Source organism: Eublepharis macularius, chromosome 2 (genome assembly GCF_028583425.1).
Source record: "Eublepharis macularius isolate TG4126 chromosome 2, MPM_Emac_v1.0, whole genome shotgun sequence".
NCBI classification, from domain to species: domain Eukaryota; kingdom Metazoa; phylum Chordata; class Lepidosauria; order Squamata; family Eublepharidae; genus Eublepharis; species Eublepharis macularius.
The window spans coordinates 117778061-117802389 of NC_072791.1; the positions used below are offsets into that span (position 1 = coordinate 117778061).

Below are 24329 nucleotides of genomic sequence, written 5' to 3' on the forward strand. Positions count from 1 at the left end.
AGAGCCGTAGTGGGAGTAATCACTACCCTGCAGATCCCACTCCTCTTGAGCCAAGGAGATCGAATAGGCCCGACGTGGTCGCAGGAGGTTGGAACCGAGGGCCTCTGCATGGCGGTGGTAAGAATACGGAGAGCCCTGATCAGAAAAATGGTGGTGTCTAACTCGGGAAGGAGAGCTTATCCACGGACCTTCGCGGGGATCCCACTCATCAGCCGACGAGAGACAAGGAGGCGATCGGATCCGAGGGGAGGGGTTTTTGGGCCTATCCCACTCGGTCTCCGTCTGTACTGATGCGGTATGCTTCTGCTTGTTCTTCTTCTTAGATTTCTTGGGAGAAGGTTCAGACTGATCCTCATCCCTGGAGCGTTTCCTCTGATTTGGTTCGGATGATGTCGGATCGGAGTGCCTCGGAACCGATGAGCGTGAAAGTTTTACCGGATCCGAACTCTTGGACCCCGATCGAGCAGAGTCGCTGGGTGGTCGCTCGGGTCTCGCTGGTTCCGAGCACCTTGGCTCCGAAGCCTTTGGTTCAACCCTTTTCGACTCCGGTTTCGTCGACATCGGATCCGAAGTGCTTCTCGGACTCGGGCTCGGAGTCGAGGAAGACTTGGGAGTCTGACGGGCCTGTGGCGTGCCTGCCGCGCTGCTTGGATCCAAGAGAACTGTTTCTCTAGCACGTCCCAGAGAAGCTGATCTAGCAGTAGACGAAGCGCTCTGGGACGATTTCCCACTCACCGAGGGGGGCTTAGGAGGGATCTCCGCGCCATTAGTCGCCCGCATGGCCCTCTTCCACAACATTGCCTCTAGCCTGGCTTTCCTTTCGGCCCTGGCTTTAGGCGTGAACTTTTGGCAGTGCTCACACTTAGACACAATATGTGTCTCTCCCAGGCATTCAAGACAAACCGAATGGCCATCAGTTCTAGTCATCTTGGTGGAGCACGTCGCACACCTTTTGAATAAAGCTTTCTCAGACATAGCGTCTGAGAAAAAAACAAACTCTCACCGACGATGAATTTCTAACACTTTCGCGTTCTTCTTCGCAACGGACAAGCTAGGTCTTCACCGGTCGGCGGCAAAGAAGAAACTGGAGGGTGAGGGCGCCCACCAGATGTAATATTGGCGGGAAGGACCGCGCATGCGCACTGGCTGGTTGGGCGCCCCCTAGTGGACATTTAGCTAGAGAAAAAAAGTCCGGTCGGCAGGCCTGTGTGTGCGCAGTCCCATGTATGCCTGCACAGAAGACGGACAATGAACCTCCCCCTGCTGTCAGAAGAAGTGTTCTTCCACTGGTGAAACATAAGGCATATGTTTATTTCTTAATCATGGGAATGGGATTAAATCCACATTATTGATGTGGTCATCCTTTTTTTGCAATTACATGGAATATCACAATATATGTATGTGATAGGGATGCCTATGAGAGACCAACATGAGGATTTTGGATGTCACAAGAATAGAAAAGACTACTTGTTGTGTTAATTTCTAGGGCTGTGGAATTTTGGCATAACTGACCCCTCAAATTGTATACATATTAGGTAAATCTGGACATCCCATAAACTTGGGTTTACAACCTCCAGTGGCCTCAGATGAGAAGCAAGCAATAAAAGCCCCTGGTTACCCACAGGAAACAAAGCCCTCTTATTTAGGGCTCAGAAACTGACAGGAATGTTCTGTGAAGCCTGCAAAGACCATCCTCTGTTTTTATAAGTTCCAGATGTCTTGTGGCCATTTCTCAGGTAGAAATGCCAAGTAAAAGCCAATGACCAGAGAAATCTAGTTTGGGGTTCTTATCCTAGTTTCTGTAACTCCTATAGCCTTCGTTTTGCTATGTATTTCATTGCCTTAGCTAAAGGAATATTTTCTAATTAAAGATCTTTTTTTCCCTTCTAAATATCTCTGACTGTGCCTAAGCTGCTCACCCATGTGTATAGCAGAGCATCCACATAGAGTTAAAATGCCTAGCCGAGCTAGAGGGTTAGCAGGCAGAGAAGGAGGGGAGAAATTTCTCCATACACACACCACCCCACTCTCAGTGAGCTGGACCACTGTGAGGGAGCTAGTACATATGGTGGCAGCAAGTTTACTGGGATAAAAAAGGGGCACATACAAATTCTCGGGAGCTTGTAGCCTCAGGGAGGTGGGCAAAAAGGGGAGATGGCTCATACTCTCAAACATGTTTTATCTCTTATTAAAGTAGTACACCATTTTAATTGTTTTCATATACATGAAATTGAACTATTTATAGTATTTAAAAGTATATTTACCTACCTACCTACCTACCTACCTACCTACTTATAAGAAAAACTGCAAATATACCCAATACTTGAGACAGAATTGCAAATGTCTGCACCCTATGCTACCATCTTAATTTTTGCCATCTGGAATATGAAAGTGGGAGTTGAAGATAGAAAAATTCTTTAGCAAACAAAAGACAGTATTTGGACAACAATCAGAGGACTATCAGTATATTTGGATATTAAGTTATTTATAACATGGAAAACTATGTAACATCAATTGTTGCCAAGACTATTTAAACAAAATGTTCTTGAAAATGTATATCTACAGAATTATCAAATGCCATAGACTGTCCTACATAACATTTTTCATACTACACATTTAGTAAAGCCTTACATTTCATTCATTCTAAAAAGGAGAAAATACCAATTTTTGTGTGTTTTTCCCAATGTTTACATAGGAAAAATTCAGTTTCCAAACTTTTTTAGTATGAAAAACATTGTCTTAAGAAGCATTTGACTCATTCTAAAAGAGAAAATATTTCACAGGAGTTTTTCAAACTTCCCTAAAATTTCTTAATTCTTTTTTCATTGGAAAAAACAGGAAAAGATCCTATGAGAAAACCAGAACAGCCATTTTCCCCCCTGAATTATACTTCTCAAGCAAATCCTGATGGGGAATTTTACAGGATTAGGTGGAAGGGGAGAGGTAATGTTCAATGATGTCTAGATGCCTATCCTGCAGTAGCCCGACTACCCACAGCTGTTCCTGGGGGTCCCCGTTCCCCTAGAAGTAGCATTTCAGTGGGCATTTTAGATTGCCATGTGAAAGGAGAGGCAAGGAATTCCAGCTTTACAGATGGAAATCCCTTCTGTCCATGGAAATCTCTGGTGGATCCAAACCTTTGAATGGGACACTTCATGGCTTGTTTTGCATGTTGTATTCACAATATGGTCATAATTCCTCTGCCACTGTGGAAGTGTGTAGAGCACAGATGTTAGCTGTTCTTTAATTAATTAATGACTTAATCCTTACTATCAAATATCACTTACAGACTCCACATGATAGTATTTTATACTTGGGATGGGTTATACATTAAATGAAGTAAAACCCTACTGCAAGTCATAGTAATGTATACCAGTAGGTGGCACAAGAGGGCTTCAAAAAAATAAGCCCTCCCCATCAGTAAGAATTAACGATTTACTGTAATTCAACTTACTTCACATGAACTATCTGTTTCACATTGTATTTTATAGTCTGATCTACACAGGTTTATGCTGCTATTAAAGTGTTCCTTTTTTTAAAAAACCCTGGAAATTATGCTATGGTAAAGCAATTGGTAATGTAAGACTTAGATACTGAGAAGTTAACCATGTTAGTCTGTAGTTGCAAAATAGTAAAAAGTCCAGTAGCACCTTTAAGACTAACCAACTTTATTGAGGAATAAGCTTTTGAGAAACACAACTCTCTTTATCAGATGCATGATGTGGGACTGACATACAGAATTCATATACCATCATGATCCCCTGGACAACTTCCACTATAAACTGCCTTATTGCTTATTCACCAGTTGATGTGATTGATTAGCTTTGAACATATTTCCCAAATCACGGTGTATAGCCTTTGAACCAGAATTTTTGCTTTTTCCTTATCAGTGTTCAAAGATCAAATCTAGTTCAGTTCAATACTGCTTCCCTTGGTTCCCCCCCTTACTTTCACCAGAAATGTCACTTCCAAGATTGCACCCACATATACACAGACTTTAGATCCCTTGCTGGGTTCAAGAGGCAAACCATATACTATCTAGCCCTCCCCTCTCCCGCTTGGCAAAACAATGGACTTGTTAGAAAAACTCTTGTCATATTTATTACTTGTGGTTTTCACCTTGTTTATGCTAGAGCTCCTGTAGCACTGTGGTTATGTAGTTTGGCTATGAATCGACACTCTACAAGTTCAAATCCCACTACTGCCATGAGCTCAGTAGGTGGCCTTAGGTAAGCCACTCTTCTCAGCCCCAGCTCCCCAGCTGTACTGTGGGGATAGTAACAACACTAAGTTGTTCACTGCTCTGGGTGGAGCACTAATATGTCTAAGTGCACTAATATAATAAGTGCACTTATTATAGTGGACTCATCTTTATGAAGACATTCAGCACTGATTCTTAGTAGGTGGGCAGCCATGTTATTCTGCAGCAGAACAGGATTTTAGTCCAGTGGCACCTTAGAGACCAACAAGATTTTTGGAGTGTAAGCTTTCGAGTCTCAGAGTTCCCTTCTTCAAACATGAGTCTGTCTTGTCTAAGGTGCCACTGGACTAAAATCCTTCAGCACTGGTTCTTGACCACAAGTTTGAAAACGCTGAGCTCTTTTTATTTCACTGTTCAGAACAGCCAGTAGATTTGGGCCACTACTGGTTAAACTTGAAAATAGACTACCATTTAATGGGTTATTTAATGAAAACATGGTGTGTCAGATAGGACTGGTTCTAGCTCCATCTGAGAGACAGCCAATGGAAGCAGGCAGAAATGCTGGGCCAATTACAGTGAGCATCCATTGGAGGAAAAAGGCGGCTTAAGAGAGAGACTGAGAGAAAGAAGGGTTTGAGACGCTGCTAAAGCAGGCAGCAGAAAAATAGCTGGTTGTTAATCTGTTCTTTTATACTGAAGCCTTCTCTATTTAACCCCAGTATGTTCATTTAATATCCATTCACTCCTATGTTCCATCGTGTAAATAAAATTTACACGATGGCTAGCTTGAAATTGTTGGCTGAGGGAAAATATCTGATCCACACATAAAGATGTTCAGGTTATGTTAAAAGGGCCTAGAGTGAATTAAATAGTGGCAATATATATATAAAGACAGTACCTCCAAGTTCCCTTTTCTCCAACAGCCCTGGGCTGTAGCTGGGGGAGGGAAGGTAAATATAGGCAACTTGCTACCTGTCTGGTGGAGCCTCTGGAAGAGGAACGAGAAGGCCCTGTGAGAATTTGAGTCAGGGCTCTCTGCCTGCTGTAGTGGAGGCTAGAGAGATGGGGTGTGCGGTGTGTGAAAAGTCTGTTTGTGTGAGGTGGGATCTACCCATCCCCACCATACATGATTTGGGAAAGTGCAGCTCCCCCTTCCAAAAAGCCGACAAGCACCTAAGTAACAATTGTGCATGTCGAGATGATCTAATGTACAACAGTTTAATATTTCAGAGTTATTTGTAAGTATGCTGTTATATGGTTGTTGGGGGTTTTCCGGGCTGTATTGCTGTGGTCTTGGCATTGTAGTTCCTGACGTTTCGCCAGCAGCTGTGGCTGGCATCTTCAGAGGTGTAGCACCAAAAGACAGAGATCTCTCAGTGTCACAGTGTGGAAAAGATGTAGGTCATTTGTATCTACTCAGGAGGGGTGGGGTTGAGCTGAGTCATTCTGTAAGAGTTTCCCAGGGTGTGGAATGCTAATGGCGGGAGGCTTCACTGTATCCTGAGGAGGTTCTTTTGCATATGGATTGGTGCTTGATGTGCTAATCTTCTCTGCAGGGCTATTGTCGGGTGCGGAGTGTTTTGTTGGCCTGGTGTTTTTCAGAACTGGAGCCCATGCTCTGTTCATTCTTAAGGTTTCTTCTTTCCTGTTGAAGTTTTGCTTATGCTTGTGAATTTCAATGGCTTCCCTGTACAGTCTGACAAAGTAGTTGGAAGTGTTGTCCAGTATTTTGGTGTCCTGGAATAAGATACTGTGCCCTGTTTGAGTTAGGCTATGTTCAGCCACTGCTGATTTTTCAGGCTGTCCAAGTCTGCAGTGTCTTTCATGTTCTTTTATTCTTGTTTGGATGCTACGCTTTGTGGTCCCAATGTAAACTTGTCCACAGCTGCAGGGTATACGGTATACTCCTGCAGAGGTGAGGGGGTCTCTACTGTCTTTTGCTGATCGTAGCATCTGTTGTATTTTTCGGGTGGGTCTGAATACTGCTTGAAGGTTATGCTTTTTCATAAGCTTTCCCATCTGATCAGTAATTCCTTTGATATATGGCAAAAACACTTTTCCTGTAGGTGACTGTTTTTCCTTGGTTGTTTGATTCATCCTGGGTTTGATTGCTCTTCGGATTTCATTTCTGGAGTAGCCATTTGCCTGAAGTGCGTGGTTTAGATGATTAATTTCCTCATTGAGAAAGCGCGGCTCACATATCCGTCTTGCACGATCCACTAATGTTTTCATTATGCCTCTTTTCTGTCGGGGGTGGTGATTGGAGTTTTTGTGTAAGTACCGATCAGTGTGAGTTGGTTTCCTGTAGACCTTGTGACCTAACTGAAAGTTTGCTTTGCGGATGACCAAGGTATCCAGGAATGAGAGTTTTCCCTCACTTTCTTTCTCCATTGTGAATTGTATGTTCAGGTGGATGTTGTTGAGATGATTCAAAAACTCCATCAATTCTTCCTCCCCATGGCTCCAAATGATGAATGTATCATCCACAAACCGGAACCATACACTGGGTTTGTGGGGTGCTGATTCTAGAGCTGTTTTTTCAAAATGTTCCATGTAGAAGTTTGCTATAACTGGGCTGAGTGGGCTCCCCATGGCCACCCCATCCATCTGTTCATAGAATTCGTTGTCCCATTGGAAGTAACTGGTTGTCAGTTCATTGATGGACTGGTTGACCTAACTTTCAATCCATATGCAAAAGAACCTCCTCAGGATACAGTGAAGCCTCCCGCCATTAGCATTCCACACCCTGGGAAACTCTTACAGAATGATTCAGCTCAACCCCACCCCTCCTGCGTAGATACAAATGACCTACATCTTTTCCACACTGTGACACTGAGAGATCTCTGTCTTTTGGTGCTACACCTCTGAAGATGCCAGCCACAGCTGCTGGCGAAACGTCAGGAACTACAATGCCAAGACCACGGCAATACAGCCCGGAAAACCCCCAACAACCATCGTTCTCCGGCCGTGAAAGCCTTCGACAATACATATGCAGTTATAGCTCAGAGGGTACCAGTTCATAAGCCTTGTGGCCCCTTTGCCTTCAACACTGTATCTTTTAAATAGCTATTGACCAAAATCAAACTGAAGTCACTTATTAGCCCCATAGCTTTTTAATTTTAATGAAGCCATAGCACTAGGTGCTCCCAAACTGGACACATAGGCTCACAGTAGTCTGACAATACCAGGAATCATAATCATTGGCCCCGCCGTATAGAATGTCCTTCCTACGGAGGTCAGGAAGGCACCCACACTTCCAGCATTCTGCAAACTATGTACAACAGAATTGTTCAAGAGGGCGTTTTTATAATGCACTGGTTCAAGAAGGTGCTTTAATAAACATAACAGGACTATGGCCTACACTACTATGTTCAGTATATACTGTTTGCTGTATGTATTATTATCTTGCTGTCACTACACTGTTTTCTACCTATGTAATTCCTTTTTTGGCATTCATAACCCATTGTATCTAATATTTATGTTTTGTTTTCAGTTTTCTTTCATTGTAATCCTATCATTTCACTTGTAAAATATCTTATTCTATTGATTGCACTGATTTAACTTGTTTAATCTACCTCAAGTCTCAGTGAAAAAGGTAGACTATAATGCAATTTTTTTAAAAAAAATATAAATTAGGTATAATCTTAACTTTGCTGAACAGTAGACTGTGATGATAAAGCAAGGAAAGGCTAAGGGTACTACAGGTCCTACCATCTTACCTTTTTTCCTCCTGGTGAGGAAGTGTCCGGGGGAGGAGTGCTGGTCATGTTCAATGGGCTAGAGCCACAGCTTGAAGGTGAAGAGCCCCTTATCCTATCATAACAAGAAAACCCAGATTTAAAAGGACATGCAAAACAATGCAAATGGTCTTACGGCTTCGAGTCTCATAACTAAGGACTCCAAATTTATATATAAGAAAACCAACCATATATGTTTTGGCCCCAAAGGGGATAGAGTTCATGTATCAGACTTTTCACCCAATGTCTACTTCTAAACTAGTCCTAATAGGAGTAATAGGAGACCCTTCATATTATGGCCAGTATCAGAATTGCCAGACTGCTGTTTATGTCAATTATAGTCCACCTTTCTCACTGAGACTCAAGGCGGATTACACAATGTGAGATTAGTACAGTGAATATCAAGAACATTTCCATAAACAACGCCATAGAGTAAATAGATACTTCACAAAAAAACAGCATTAGCAGGAATCCAGTACAACATAGTGGTGAAATCTATGGTTTCTAACTCATTAGCAGATCATTTGAGTTCATTGTTGTGTCTTCTGTGCAGGCATACATGGGAACTGCGCATGTGCAGGCCAGCTGCTCCAAAAGGCATGAGATGCTCGACAGGCCTTTTTACGTCCTTTTTTGAGTGGGCGCAGCTATAAAAGGCAGGGCAAGTGAATCCCTCCCTCAGTTCTTCTTTAGCTGCCACTAAAGGATGTGCTTTGAGCTCCTCCTTGAATTCAAGATAAGAGAAAGAAAGTGAGAAGACGACTTTGAAGACACTCTTCAAGAAATGTCTTAAGTATGGATCCAAGATGGCCCAATCCAATGGGCACAAGAAATGCCTAATGTGCCTAGGAGAGGCACACGATTCCGAGCACTGTGGCGTGTGCAAGTAATTTATGCCGAAGGCCTGACATGAATGGGCATCGCACCTAAAAGCAGCATTATAGGAGTCAGCCCTGAAAGGTGTCTCCAATTTCAAACAGATGAAAGCCGCTAAAAAAAGATCACAGCACCCAGAACGGGCCTCCTCGGAACATAGAATCATAGAGTTGGAAGGGGCCGTTCAGACCATCTAGTCCAACCCCTTGCCCAGTGCAGGATCAGCCTAAAGAATCTCTGACAAGTATTTATCCAGCCTCTTCTTGAAAACTGCCAGTGAGGGGAAGCTCACCACCTCCCTAGGCAGCTGATTCCACTTTTGAACTACTCTGACCGTGAAAAAGTTTTTCCTAATATCCAGCTGGTACCTTTGTGCATGTAATTTAAGCCCATCGCTTCGGGTCCTACCCTCTGCTGCCAACTGGAACAGCTCCTTGCCCTCCTCCAAATCAGCCTTTCAAATATTTAAAGAGAGCAATCATGTCCCCCCTCAACCTCCTCTTCTCCAAACTAAACATTCCCAAGGCCCTCAGCCTTTCCTCGTAGGGCTCAGTCTCCAGACCCCTGATCATTCTTGTTGCTCTCCTCTGCACCCTCTCGATTTTGTCCACATCCTTTTTGAAGTGAGGCCTCCAGAACTGCACACAATACTCCAGGTGTGGCCTGACCAAGGCAGTATAGAGAGGGGCTACGACCTCCTGCGATTTCGACGCTATGGCCCCTTTGATACAACCCAAGATTGAATTAGCCTTTTTTGCCACCGCATCACACTGACTGCTCATATTTAGTTTACAGTCCACTCTTACCCCAAGATCCCTTTTGCATATACTACTGCTCAGAAGTGTATCCCCCATCCAGTATTTGTGCTTCCCATTTTTGTGGCCCAGATGTAATACTGTGCACTTGTCTTTGTTGAATTGCATCCTATTCACAGCTGCCCACTTCTCCAGAGTATTCAGGTCTTGTTGAATTTTAATTCTATCTTCTTGGGTGTTTGCTACCGCTCCCAATTTGGTATCATCAGCAAATTTAATGAGCAGCCCTTCCCAATCCTTCATCCAGATCATTGATAAAAATATTGAAAAGTACCGGGCCCAAAACTGAGCCCTGGGGCACCCCACTGGACACCTCCCTCCAATCTGATGAAACGCCGTTGACCACCACTCTTTGAGTGCAGTCCTCCAACCAGTTCCCTATCCACCGAACTGTCCTATAGTCCACTCTAGTCTTCCAGTTTGCCCATCAGAATGTCATGGGGGACCTTACCAAAAGCTTTACTGAAATCCAGTAAAGGGACCGATTACTTTGTCTCCAAGTGCCGATAATAAGAACCAGTCAGTTCCTTCTACTTTGGCTCCAAGTGCCATTAATAAGAACCAGTCAGTTCATAAAAATTCCAGCCCATCTCAGTCTTCATCCGAGCCATCATTGAAAAAGGCAAGCTAGTGTCGAGGCATACTGAAAAGCGCCCGACTCCGAAACAGCAAAAGAAAAAGCAACCCCGAGATGTCAGTCGGCCTCAGTTCCTGCCATTCTAGAAGGTGAGATTCCAGATCTCTGAGACCTGGGATTGCTGTTATCTCCATTACCAGGGTTTTTTTTCTGGGAAATGAGGTGGTGGAACTCAGTGATGGAACTCAGGACCGCACAATGACGTCACTTTGGGTCAGCTGGAACAAGGGGGGAGTTTTTTAAAGTTTAAATCACCCTCGACGAAAATGATCACATGGCTGGTGGCCCCGCCCCCTGATTTCCAGACAGAGGGGAGTTTAGATTGCCCTCCGGCGCGGAGGGAAATCTAAACTCCCCTCTGTCTGGAGATCAGGGGGCGGGGCCACCAGCCATGTGACCATTTTCAAGAGGTGCCGGAACTCCGTTCCACTGCATTCCTGCTGGAAAAAAGCCCTGTCCATTACCACTTTCTCCAGTGCAAACTGCACAGAAGGAAGCAGCTGCTTCGGTTTCAACTGACACTGAGAGTTGTCTAGAGGTCATTACAAGTCACAGACGTCCATGGGTTCCATACCCCTATGAGTCTCCTTACCATTACTACGCCTATAGCATAGAAGGCTCTCTGAGTCTCTACCCACCACCTCACTACTATTTGCATGATGACTACTACCCTCTGGAACCTCACCCTTCTTTCACTAAGACAAGACCTCTCCCTCAATTCCTCCTATGGTTCCTGAAGACACAGAGTCTGCAGAACCAACACTTGGTCCACCAACGCATCCTGACAACGGTTCTGACTCCGGTTCCAATTTGGCATCCCAGCCATTCCCTCCAAGTGTATCATGGAGGACTCTGCTATGTTTCTCACTCAAGACCTTCACATCTACTTTGAACAACTAGTCAGAATGGTAAGGTCACTGGAAACTGAAGTGACTTGTTCAGCTCTGACTTCATCGGATCCAGTCTTCAAGGTTCTTCACTCTGAGGCAATGGGCCCGGTGGCATTTCCCATCATGCAGAGGATGACAGATGTTACAAAGGAAGTTTGGTCTATGCCAGCATCCGCACCAGCAATCTCAAGAAAGTTAGATAACCTCTATAAGACCAAGCAAGATGGGGCTGCATTCCTGTTCAACCACCCTCCTGCTAATTCTATCATTATAGAAACCCTACAAAGCAAGGGTCTTCCACAGGGTGCTGGTCATTCTGCCCCCACAGATAAAGAGGGGAGAAAGCTTGATATTTTGGGGAGAAAGGTTTATGCCTCATCAGCCCTAAATTTCTGTATTGGCAATTATGAAGCCATTATGGCCAGGTACCAGTTGTTCCTGTGGGACAAGATCGGTGCTTACTTAAGTCTCATCCCTGATGAGAAACAGCATCTCACAAAAATTCTCCAAGGAGAAGCCCTTTGGCTTTCAAAGCAACAAATTCTCACTGCAAGACACATTGGGGATTGCTCTGCACGAGCTATGGCATCTGCCATCATGCTTCGGAGGTATGAGTGACTTAGAACCACTGCATTAGCTCCACACCATTAAGGGCTGAGGACCTACCCTTGGAGGGAAATGATCTTTTCTCATCAACCACTGATGATGCACTTAAGAAAATAAAGGATAAGGTGCCAGCTAGATCATTAGGGATTACCCCGGTTGATCCAGACAAACACCGGTTCCCTCCTAGACCCTATCCTAATTACAACCCGGGTAAAATCAGTTCCCGCCTCAATTGAACCAGCATTTCCTACAGAACCAGCAACATGCTGCTTCCATGGTTCCATCCAACCAGCCTTGACGGATGTATTACCATCACAAGTCTAAGGTCGGTTCCAATTCCCTCAGAGAGCAGTCTGACTCCACCAAATAAAGTTTTTGACATCAAGCCCTATTTCCCACTCCCTGTCGGTCAATCCCTGCGCTTACTGCATGGGAGAAATTTACCCAAGAGCTCTGGGTACTGTGAATAGTTCGAGAAGGTTACTCTATAGACGTCAAATCCATTTCCCCGAATGTTCCTTCCCAGTTAAACTCCTCCCTGCCTCAAGAAGTTTTGATGAAGGAAGTGTAAAGCCTACTACTGTAACAGCCAATAGGACCGGTTTCATCCTCCAGTTCCAATGGCATTTATTCCCAGTACTTCATGGTGGACAAAAAGTCAGGGCGCTCCCACCCCATCTTAAATTTCTGGTTTGTAAACAAGTTTGTTGTTCCCAGAAAGTTCAGGATGTTATCATTAAAAGATGTTTTACCTCTTTTTGAAAAAAAAGGTTGGTTTGTTACTGTAGATCTAAAGGATGCATATTTCCATGTCCCAATACATGTTTCTTACAGAAAATACCTTTGGTTCCAATGCAGTTCTGAAAGATACCAATACAAGGCCCTTCCTTTTGGCCTCTCCTCTACCCCGCAGGTGTTCACCAAGGTTATAGCAGTAGTGGTCAGCCACCTCAGGGAGAAGGGTTGCACCGTATTTCCCTATCTGGATGACTGGCTTATCGGAGACCAGTCCAAAGAGTCTGTCTCTTATCACACCTTGTTAGTACTGTCAATCTTCCAACAACTGGGTCTCAGGGTCAATTTGAAGAAGTCTTCCTTGGTTCCACAACAGAGGGTAACATTTGTAGGAGCAGTGTTGGATGGGTTTTTCCCACCAAGGAACAGATAGCTCATTTCCGAGTCACGCTGAACAAGGTGTGCTCTTTCAGATATCGAAGTGCAAGGGAAAGCCAAAAACTGTTAGGTTTTATGGCCTTTCTGACATTGATAGTCCCATTTTCTGTTACAAAATTGGTTTGTCAGGGTATTTTATCCACACTACCAGAACCCGTACCAGTGGTTCTTGGTTCCAAGGATTATTCACAAAAACCCTGTCATGGTGGAACGATGAATGGAACCTAATGGTAGGGACCCTGTTCGGTTCCAGCCCATTCACCTTTCCATCTACACAGATGCTTCCCTGTTGGGATGGGGGGGGGGCTTAGTCTGGAGACAAGCAGGTAAATGGCCTTTGGTCTCAACATGAGTCGAAGTTTCACATCAGCCTTCTGGAACTAAGGGCTATCCAATTTGCCCTAAAAGCCTTCCTCCACCTTGTCAGAGGCAAGAATGTTCAGAGATGCACGGACAACACAACTGCCACGCATTACCTGAACAAGTAGTGGGGCATGGTCTCCCTGTCCCTCTCCCAGGAATCTGCCTTCAACATCAGGTTTCCCTCACAGCCATCCACATCACTGCAGGGGACAACACTCTGGCAGATGCCTTGAGTCGGCCCAAGGATCTCAATTACAAATGGTCCATCCATACGGAATTCCTTCAACCCTTGTTCTGAAACTGGGGGGTTCCAACTGTAGACCGCTTTGCTACTGCACTCAAAAAGTCGTGTTCCCAATACTGCTCTAGAGCAGGCAAAGGGAAGTCCTCCCTAGGAGATGCTGTCCAAATTTCCTGGTAAGGCAGTCTGCTGTATGCCTTCCTCCTTCTCCCTCTCATGACTTTAACACTCAGCAAAATGATGAGGGAGAAGATATCAGCAATTGTAATCGTCCCTTATTGGCCAAGACAGGCTTGGTTCTCCACCCTGTCCAGAATGTCATAGGGAAGGGCGTATCGATTTCTGCTATCACCAACCATTCTTCAGATCAATGCAGTGCTTTACCACAATACAGACACTCTGAAGCTGACAGCTTAGTAAGCTTCCCCTCCAGATTAGAGTTCTCTTCCCCAGTCAGAAACATAATTTTACAGGCTAGAAAGCCTTCCACCCAAAAGTCATACTCTGGCAAGTGGAAATGTTTATCCCTTTGGGCTTTTGAACAGGGCTTAGCCCCTTCTTCGTCTCCCTGGCCATCTGTCTTAGACTATCTGGTCCTGTTAAAGAAGTAGGGACTCTCTAACTGTGAAGGTCCATCGGGCAGCCATCTCAGCCTATCATGAGGTTGTGAACAGCAGGTCCCTCTTCTACCAACCAGAATGCAAGTCTTTCCTTAGAGGCGTGGCTAACATTTACCCTCCTGTGTCCAAACCCACTCCTCAGCGGATGGAACCATGGAAGCAGCATGTTGCTGGTTCTGTAGGAAATGCTCTACCAGTGTTTTGTCCTTTACCTTCTACAGAGGCTGTCAGGTGCCTACACACACTGGACGTCAAGCATGCTCTGTGTTTTTACCTGGACAGGACTCTTGCCTTCAGAAAGGACCCTAATCTATTTGTTTCCTTCAAAGGAGCTAAAAAAAAACCCAGAAAGTCACTACTCAAAGCATCTCCAACTGGTTGGTGTGGCTCATTGAAGAGTGTTATGGACAATCCAAACAGCTGTGCCCTTTGAACATCAGGGCACATTCGATAAGGGCCCAGTCGACTTCGTCAGCATTTAGTCTAGGCATTCCATTTGTGGACTTATGCAAGGTGGCCACCTGGTTGACTCTGTCCACATTTATTAAACACTATGCAATTGACATAGACTCCAGAAGGGACACTGCAGTTGGCAAGCCTGTCCTGAAGAGTCTTTTTCAATGATGATGAGCAACACGCCCACCTCCTGGTTAAGTTAGCTCGCTACTCTCCCATTTGGGACTGCACAGAAGACACGACGATGAAAATAGGGTTGCGCCTACTTGTAACTGTTCATCAAGTGTTCTTCTGTGCAAGCACACATCCCTCCCTCCTTTCCCCCTTGTGTGCTCTTTAAATATACTAATTTCTCCTTCTTTACTGGTGGCTTATTGAACTGAGGGAGGAATTCGCTCACCCCACCTTTTATAGCTGCACCCACTCAAAATGTGTGCAAAAAGGCCAGCTGTCTTGATCCACTTGGAGTTTTGATACATCCGTGATTGGCCTGCACATGCACAGTTCCCATGTGTGCCTACACAGAACACTCGATAAACACTGGTAAGGGCAACCCTGTTATCCCCTCCCTACAATACAGCCCTCCTATCTGAGTAAAAAGTCTTTTTGAATAATTCGGTTTTGTATTGTTTGCAGAAAGTCAGGAGAATGGGGGCTCTCCTGACCTTCTCAGGCAGGCAATTCCACAAGGTACGGGCCACCACAGAGAAAGCCTGTGTACAGGCTGCTGTTGATTGGATTTTGTTGTGTTTTTAACTTACTAAGTGTGCCAAATGTTTCAGGATTCTGGAGCTCTGGTGTTCTGACTGATGTACTTTCATGACTGGAGGTGCAAAAGTAACACAAGGGATTTCACACTGACTAACTATTGGATGGGATCCACCAGAAGGGTTTACAAAAGGTGCTAGTAGAGCATATATTTTCCTGCCTTCCCCTTCCTCAAGGAGCCTACCATTTAGGCCTGGAACTCCTATCTGAGGACTGGCAGAGTTTTAAAAGCAAAATGAGCCACAAGACAGGGACATGCAGCAAAGAGGGGGAATCAAAACTGCCTCTGAAAGACACAACCATGAACAGAAGAGGCAAAGAGAAACCAGTTTATTCCCTCTTGGCTGCTGCTGCAGCCCCTTGTCCTGTGCCTCATTTTGCTCGCAAAGAGCTTCAGGACAAATGATAGGCAGCTGGGGAAGGCAGGAAAAGATACTTTCCATTAACTCATTCTGTGAACTTTTCTGATGGATCCAACAACCTTGTTTGATTGTTGGGTATAGTTTTGCCCTCTATGAAGAGCATAATTTGTGGGGATAAGTTTTTTTAACCATTTCTTCTCATTGTTCTCAGCAAGACTTAATGAGGTTCCACAAGTTTTTCTTCCCAAGTTTCTTTAACTGACTCCTTACACCGATTAGGGTGACTCAGGCCCAGCTGAAGGATGTAAAAGCTCCAAAGTTAACACAAGGAAAGGGCCCAAGTAGGTAGAACGTATTTTAAAAAATACAAAAATCAAATGATATTATCTAAAATGAACAAGTGTACTGAAATCAAAATGAAAATCTTTTTAAAAAACTCACTGCAACCATTTCTTCCTGGCTTTGGCAGTGGCAAAGTAATAAATGATACTATAATTCAACAGATTTGAGTCCAGTGGCACCTTAGAGACCAACAAGATTTTCAGAGTATAAGCTCCTCTGACTCTTGAAAGCTTGTGCTCTGAAAATCTTGTTGTTCTCTAAGGTACCACTGGACTCAAATCCTGCTGTTCTACTACCCACCTAAATATTATAATTCAAAGTTCTGACTACACATTCAGCGCTCAAGAGGGCCAAAGTACTGAGATGCTCCAGAGTCATGGTTTCACATAATCAAATACTGATTTGTTCAGTTATCTATTCTGATTGGAGTAAACATGTTTTGTCAGTGAATTCTCTGCATCCATGTTATGGCATTCCTCTGGCCCTTTCTCAGTCTGTTATGTAATGAGATCTTGTAAAGTTATGTCCCACTCGCCTGGATCACTGGAGTAGGATACTGTACTGGTGGTATCACTCATTATTGGGTATATTTTCAGAGGAATGGGGTGAGACAGCAGCTACAGAAGTCACAGGAGGCTGCTCCTTTTCATCAGGAGCAGGAGGTTCATTGGTTCTGGAAGTCACCTGAACTTACAAGTAGAAGCAAAGAAATGTAGAAGAGGGAATTCCTTTCAGTGTTGTATCTTGTGTTTCTGTAGCACCCTTCAATTTTTTCCTACCCTCCTTTTTAATGCATTGATAAAGCACTATGTGTGAGGGAAGGACTATTAAAGTATCATTAAAACAAAAACTCTAAGGCCTTACACAGCCCACATAATGAGGTAGTGAAGGCCTGATGTTAACAGGCCACACCTGTTCCAGACTGCAGAAGGGTGGGCATTTTTGAAAACTCCCTTAATACCCCCCATCTAAGAATTATGCAGAAAACTAAAACAGCAGACAAAAATTCACTAATGTTTAATGTTCCTGATGCTTTACAGTTGCAGGCAGTTTAAAAATAAAAGGGAAATTTCAACACCACCACCACCCACCCACAGTATGGAGTGGAACAAGTCCACTGTAACAATCTTACTGCCTTCACTCTATTACATGCCTCTTCAGATCTCAGGAGCTAAGCAGTAATTGTATGGGAGACCTCCAAAGACAACCAGAGTTGCAGAGGCAAGCAAAGGCAAACCACCACTATTAGTCTCTTGCCTTGAAAACTGCAGCAGGGTCGCCATAAGTCAGCTATGATTTGATGGCATTCTCTTCCACCACCACTGTCTCTTTAAGATCTATATGGAGGCTACTTCTCTGGCTGAGGGAAATATCTTTTAATTCGGATTGCCAGCAGCATGTGAAAAAGCCATTTTATTTTGAATCTTACATAAGTTAAGGTGCAAAGTATCTTGTCCCAGAGCCATCCTTGAGTGTGTTGTCTCCATACCAAATGACAATCACTTTGCTGCAAGTTTTTAGATTTTGATTGTGACCAGTAGACAACTTTTGTCCACTTTAGAAATATCTGAATTCAGCTAAGAAGAATATGTCAACTGGAAAATAATCAACTAGCAAGAGACTGCATTTGGGAATTTGCTCAAATGAAGTAAAACTACCCAATTTGGCTGTGACTTTATACCTCATGTGCCACAAATTTATCTCCTAAATTGTTAATACAATGAATATTGAGGAATTCATTTAGTGTCAGAGAGATCAAAGGAAGTCTGTTGGCCTTTGAAATTCCAACAGAGAAGCACCATTTTTCTTTTTCCTCTCTTTCTCAGAAGAATTTAAGTGCAACCTTTCATCAAGGGCACTAATGTATATCTAGTTACCTCAACATTCAGCTAAGAGGTACTGATGAGAGAAAGCCTTACTCATCATCTTATTACCCCCATCTCCTTTTTAATGTTTTATTTTGCAACATCAAGTATGCAAAAGAGTTCTCATGAACTCAAAAGGTTGCATGCTGTTTTGTGTTATTGTAGCTGGTCCTAATAAAAAAAATACGTGGATTGTGGTTTGTTCTTGGATTTTGAACCATTATGGCTGCAAAAAACTTCTGCATGTAGTAGGCCTTGAAAACTGTACTACGAAAGGGCATTTTCATGTATTATACTCTAAAATGCCTTGTTAGTCCCCCCTCCCTTTTAAAAAGTATTTATTACATTCCTCTAAGGAGCTCAAGCAATATACATGAATTTTCCTTCTTTTTTAATCTTTTAAACTCTTTTTTAATCTTCCCCCAGTGGGCGCAGGGAATCCCATGCTCCCAGCCTCTGCCCCTGCTACTGCTTACCTGGTCAGTGGCGAGGGGAGTGTGGGAAATTGGTTTGGGAGCTCCCGAGTACGCTCCTGCATGCTCCAGGGGATTTCCTTGTCACACCGGAAATGATGTCATTTCTGGCACCACAAGTAAGTGAAGGCCCCTAGGCAGGGACAATTTGATAAACATTGGCCTTTAGGAATGACGTCATTCCCAGCGTGACAAGGATGTCCTCCAGAGCATGCACAAGAGGTAAGTTCTTCCTGTGCGTACTCCCCTACAACCCTCCCCCACCCCCAGTTTGGGCCCCAGGGGACCTGGCAACCCTACAACAACTCTGTCAGGTAGATTAGGCTGATAAAGAATGTACAAACAGCCCAAAGTCACCAAACGAGTTTTAGGCTGAGTTGAGAAACTGAGGAGGGCCTTAAAAAAAAAGAGAAAGAATTATCTTACAGAGAGACAAACTTCTTGTCTCTGACAGATGAGTCTCTCTCCAGTTCCTCATATGGCTTACTGTAATATCACAGGAACTCCTTTTATTAGTTTATTAGCGAACAGCTACACTTTCTGAAAAGGGTGTTCCATAAAGATAACCACACATCATAAATGGTTAGATAAATATATTTATATTTTATAATGTATTAATAAGTGACTATTTTGATTGCTATTTATTTAAATATATAACTGGCAGAATAGAGCCAGAGTGTCCTCACCTGTGAATTTCCATAATTTCTTCAGCAATCATCCTACCAATTTTACCAGCTCCAGCTCTTGTTCCACCTGGAATTCCAGGAACTGTTGGAAGGGCCCTCTTGGGTGCACCTTTAAAAAAACAGAGGAGAGAATATTGTAAAGAAAGACAGTGAAAGAGAAAGATGAGTACAGAGGCAATGGTTCATCACAGTGGCTATCTTCACATTTTCAGGTCCTTCCTTCCACAGGCAAGGAGGCAATAACAATAAAAATAGATAACATTAAAAAACAAAATATCTAATTTTCAACATGGCCAGGTCTGGGAATACTTAAATCCATAGACTGGACCCATGAACAGACAGATCTTTCTACAAACCCTTGAAACAACACAGAGAGAGAGAGAGAGAGAGAGAGAGAGAGAGAGAGAGAGATTAATACCCCCTCCCCCCAATAATAGAAGCCACACTCATAGCTTTAAGAAACAAATGCCCTCTTCAGTGGCTATTACAGGGGACGCTAGGTAACCACAACAATATTGCCAAACTTCAAGCTTTGGTTTCTGACAGTAAAAGACAGTGGGAGAGGCAGAGCCCCTTCCAGGCTTGTTTTGGCCTTTGAGGCAGGACTCATGAGGCTAGTAGGTCAGGCAGCAATCACTTGCAGGCCCAGCTGCTCACTACTATTCTGCATGAAAGCCAGAGTGATGTAGCGATTAGAGTTTCAGACTAGGACCTGGGAGACCCAAGTTTGAATCCCCACTTTGTCAAGGAAACTAGGTGACCTTGGGCCAGTCACACTCTCAGCCTAACCTACCTCACAGGATTTTTGTGAGAATAAAAGGTAGGAGAGGAGAATGATGTAAGCTGCTTTAGGTGTCCATTGAGGGGGAGAGAGGCGGGTATAGATGATGCAATTAAAAATATAGCTGCAGATGGGAGGCAGACAAAAACGAGATTGATAGGTGGATGGGAAAGAGAAGAAAGTAGATAAAGATGAGGATATGGGAGCTGCCAGGAAGAGGAAAAGAGGAAACATTGTGGGGAGGGGATATAGAGGAAAGTAAGGTGCCACCCACTGCACAACTGGGCCTGATCTGCTGGTGGCACCATGCAAGTGGGCCCAGCCCACTGGCCAGCACCATGCACAGTTTTCCCAGAGAAAGGCTGCCAGGGGGAGGGGAAAAGAAAAAGCTGAAGGCAGGAGGGCAGATAAAGGTAGGTTGGTTGGAGGGTGGGAAGGAAAGAAGGAAGTAGGAAAAAGAAAGAGGATACAGGGGCTGCCAGGAAGAAAGAAAAAGAGGAAATAGTGTGGGGAAGAAGCTATAGGAAAAAATGAACAGCAGAATTTATGCCCAGTGTGTACCTTAAAAACCAACAGGGTGTGAGATTTTGAGAGTGAAAGCTCCCTTTTTCAGAAACTTACCTACCTAAAACTATCTTCATAGGTGAAAATGAAGTGCCCCCATAACTTGTTGCAGGTCCCCCACTTGTATAATAGTTAAACCAAGTTTCAAACTCCCATGAGTTTTCTTTTTTTAAATCCCCACAAAGTTAGATTCCACTGGGCCATTCTAGAATAGTTTCATTCTACCAAATCATGGGTACAACAGGGTGGGGAACCAGAGAAATGAAAAAGAGGGCTCTGTACAAGCTATCACAGAGGCTTAGATTCTAGGTTTCTGTTCTGCTTAAAGAAGCCCTTACCACCGCACTCCCAAATTTAACCACATAATGCTTCCAGGGGTCTACTGACCCCCAGAGGCACAATTTCAGGGGCACAGAAAATTGCCACAATAGGAGGAGGTTGGAAAATTTCCATTTCCATAGTACAGTTTTGCTCACCCTGCTCAGGAGATAAGCCAAAGTATTTAGCTGTGCAGAGTTCAAATAGACGTTTTCTTTTCTTCGATGAAAAATATTAGATGCTTGAAGTGCTTGAGAACGATTTTAAATTGTATGACTACAGATGTTTACAGTCTTTGTAACCATCAGGGCTTTTTTCCTGGAAGTGACATCACTCCCGGAACCCAGCACAATGCATTATGATGAGATGAATGTTAGTAAGCTTGGGAAATTACACTATTATGAGAAAGGGATTGTTTCCTTTCTGTATCCTCTACAAAAAGTGAAATCTTCCATTCCCTTTCCCAAACATTTCATTTCTTTGGAATTACATTTTAAAATATGAAAGAAGGAGGGGGCCTCTAAAAATCCAAAACCCATCTCACAAATCTAAATTCTAACAGATTCCCTCTGCTGGCGTAGGGAAAAAATCCAAAATTCTTTCTCAAAATTCCACAGAGTCTGAAATTCCTAATCTAATGAATATTGAATGTTCAAATTTTCAGGGAGGGTTTTGCTTTACTGAAGCAATGCAAAATTAGATACTCAACTTTAGCTGCATTAGATTTAAAGGTAAAGGTGCAAGCACCGAGTCATTATTGCCCCATGGGGGGACGTCACATCATGACATTTTCTTGGCACACTTTTTACGTGGTGGTTTGCCATTGCCTTCCCCAGTCATCTACACTTTACCCCCAGGAAACTGGGTACTCATTTTACTGACCTCGGAAGGATGGGAGGCTGAGTCAACCTTGAGCCGGCTACCTGAACTCAGCTTCCGCAGGGATCAAACTCAGGTTGTGAGCAGAGCTTGGGCTGCAGTACTGCAGCTTACCACTCTGTGCCATGAGGCTCTTGCATTAGATTTATACTTAGTTTAAAATGGCTTTTTTTTGTTGCCTGCCAACTCTAACTTACCAATGGCTAAGCTGTTGTGACACTGTGAAATGCTCATAAATATTCCAATGTCCCAGACAAATATTCACAAAAACTTCCTTAACATCCATATGTCCACTGCAATTTCAGTGATGTTAATCAGCTGAGGGTAGGGAGAACCATTTGAGTTACAGCTATTAAGATATAAGAACACCTATATGCTGATGAATATATTGATGAAAGCCTTCTGTGACTTGGACACAGCTATCCATTCCTAGCATAAAACTGGAATAATCGTAACTGATATTTTAACAAATACAAATAACCATAACTGATATATTTAACTAACACAGAACCAATCTGCATTCAAAAGCTGCGAGAACCATAACAATGTTAACTTCAGTCAACAAAAAATGAAAGAAACACACACGCACAGCCCCACCCACCCCCACGAAAAGAAAGCAGAATGAACTCAAAGCAGCTAAACCTCCTCTGCAGTGCTCATGCTGGGCCCCAGTTCTCTCTCTCTCTCTCACTCTCTCTCTCACACACACACAGAGGATGGGAAAAAAGCAGAATGAACTCAAAGCAGCTTAACCTCCTCTGCAGAGCCCACAGGGCTGAAGGAGGAAGGAATCACATGGGCAGATTCTAGAGCTTCCGGAACAGCGTTCACCCTCAAAAAAAGCCCTGGTAACCGCCCCCCCCCCATAAACCCACACTCTTGCTTGTTCACTCAAACAATTTAGTGAACTACATGACTTCAGTAGTCATTGACATGAATTATTGGAATTTCCCTTCTAACATGTTATGTTATTTTATGCTCACGTCATTACACACTAAGTCCATATTTTTTGTGCGTGAATAAGTATATATTCTTCATAAGGTTTACATGGTAATTAATCATACTATGATGCAAGATGTTTGCTGAATGACGCAATTATTTGTGGCACATATCTGCAGAAATCTTAAGAGGTGTGTCTTTAAAATTTATTTGAAAATAGTTGCTGCTGGACCCAGAAAAGAAAAGCCACATTTGTTTTTCACTTCCACTGGTAAGAGAAGCCAGCCAGCCAGCTTTCAATTTCTGAGTAACCTTTCAGTCTGGGGCTACGTGTCCAAATTACTGCTAATAAATACTATGCTAGAGGCTTTACTTAGTTGCTATATGGGGTTCCAGAAGAATAGTTTCTCTGTGAATGAAGCCTCTTGTTGTGTGCAATGAAGACAGATTACACAATAGTTGTTTACAGTGGCTATTGCTAGGAGAGTAGCATCTGCACTAAGGTTGGTTCTATAACGAAAGACATTACAAACTTTAACCTTTGGGGAATCCTTTTCATATGAACTTGTCTGCTGTGGACTGCCTGCTCTTGGTCTCAGACTCTGTTTACTTGGACTGCTGATCAGGACTATTGTGCTTCATCATTCCCCTGATTGAGGGGGGGGGGGACACACAGAAGGTCCCTTGGGAGAGACTAGTCATTCTCCAAGTACTTGAGTAGCTCTCAATCATTCCTCCAGTGATGATTCCTCAATCATTCCTCCACTTTCTTATTCTTCCCTATAAATCTACTGCATCACCTTTTCTCCTCTGTGCAAAGGAGGCAGCAGCACATGTATGCACCTTTGCTCTGGATGGGAAAGCAATAGAACCAGCTCTCTTTCTCCTCTGCCTCTCCTCCTTTACATGCACGTACATGCTCATCTTTGCTGTAGACAGAAAAGGAGTGTGATATTGGCTCTTTCCTCCTGTATCAAAGCTCCTATTGCCTCTTGCAGCAAAGACAGAGAGTTAACAATATTTCCTCCCATAGGGCAAGTTACTATGAGGGGTGCTCTGGGAAAACAGCAGAGAAAAGATTTCCCCACCCAAACACTGCAGATATTGTAATTTTTGTACAGGCCACTGTTTTGTGACTAGTAGCTCTCAAGGCTCTTAAAAAAATAAGTTGCTCCCAGAAAGCCTTCCCTCCCTTGTTCTATATGACTTGAGAATACATTTAAATACTGTACAAAAAGATTGTGAATATGGACAACAATAATGTTTCAGATAAACTTTAACATTACTGAGATTCTCACTGAGAAACCCTAAGATTTCCTGGAGACACTTTGAACGTACCAGCTCTATAACATGGTATCTTTAGCTGTTCTTGTGGGATAAATACCCTGACTAAGGCTGTAGCCTCCACTTGTGGGGAAAGGCGGGATACAAATGTTTTAGATAGTTTGTCTAAAGATCTTGTCCAGCTACCTTTGTCTGCCTCTCCAAATCAAATGGCATCCCTAAGAGGTGAGCCCACTCCTTGTATGCTCCATACAGGTACTTGGGGAAACTACAGAAAGATGTTCCTATAATCCTCTATGGGAAATGCAGAGGTCATGCCCTTGCCTTCTCAACCAATAAAGCACACAGGTGTGTTTCATCCTATCAGGATCTTTTAAAAGAGCATAGGCTAGCCAAAGATTCTATGCACTTTCATTATCTGTAATCACTTTAGCTCAAAGTAAAAAAAAAAAA

General features: G+C 43.5%; 1 protein-coding gene across 5 annotated transcripts in view; it reads right to left on the reverse strand.

Moving 5' to 3' along the window:
• BMAL1 (basic helix-loop-helix ARNT like 1) overlaps positions 1-24329 on the reverse strand; it is a 94741-nt gene that overhangs the window by 7962 nt on the left and 62450 nt on the right. For all 5 annotated transcript variants that reach the window (XM_054971483.1, XM_054971482.1, XM_054971485.1 and 2 more), the window contains 2 exons: positions 19112-19220; positions 7921-8014 (listed from right to left, as the gene is read on the reverse strand). In XM_054971483.1, coding sequence (XP_054827458.1) covers positions 7921-8014; positions 19112-19220 — 203 coding nt within the window. The remainder of the gene's footprint in view (positions 1-7920; positions 8015-19111; positions 19221-24329) is intronic.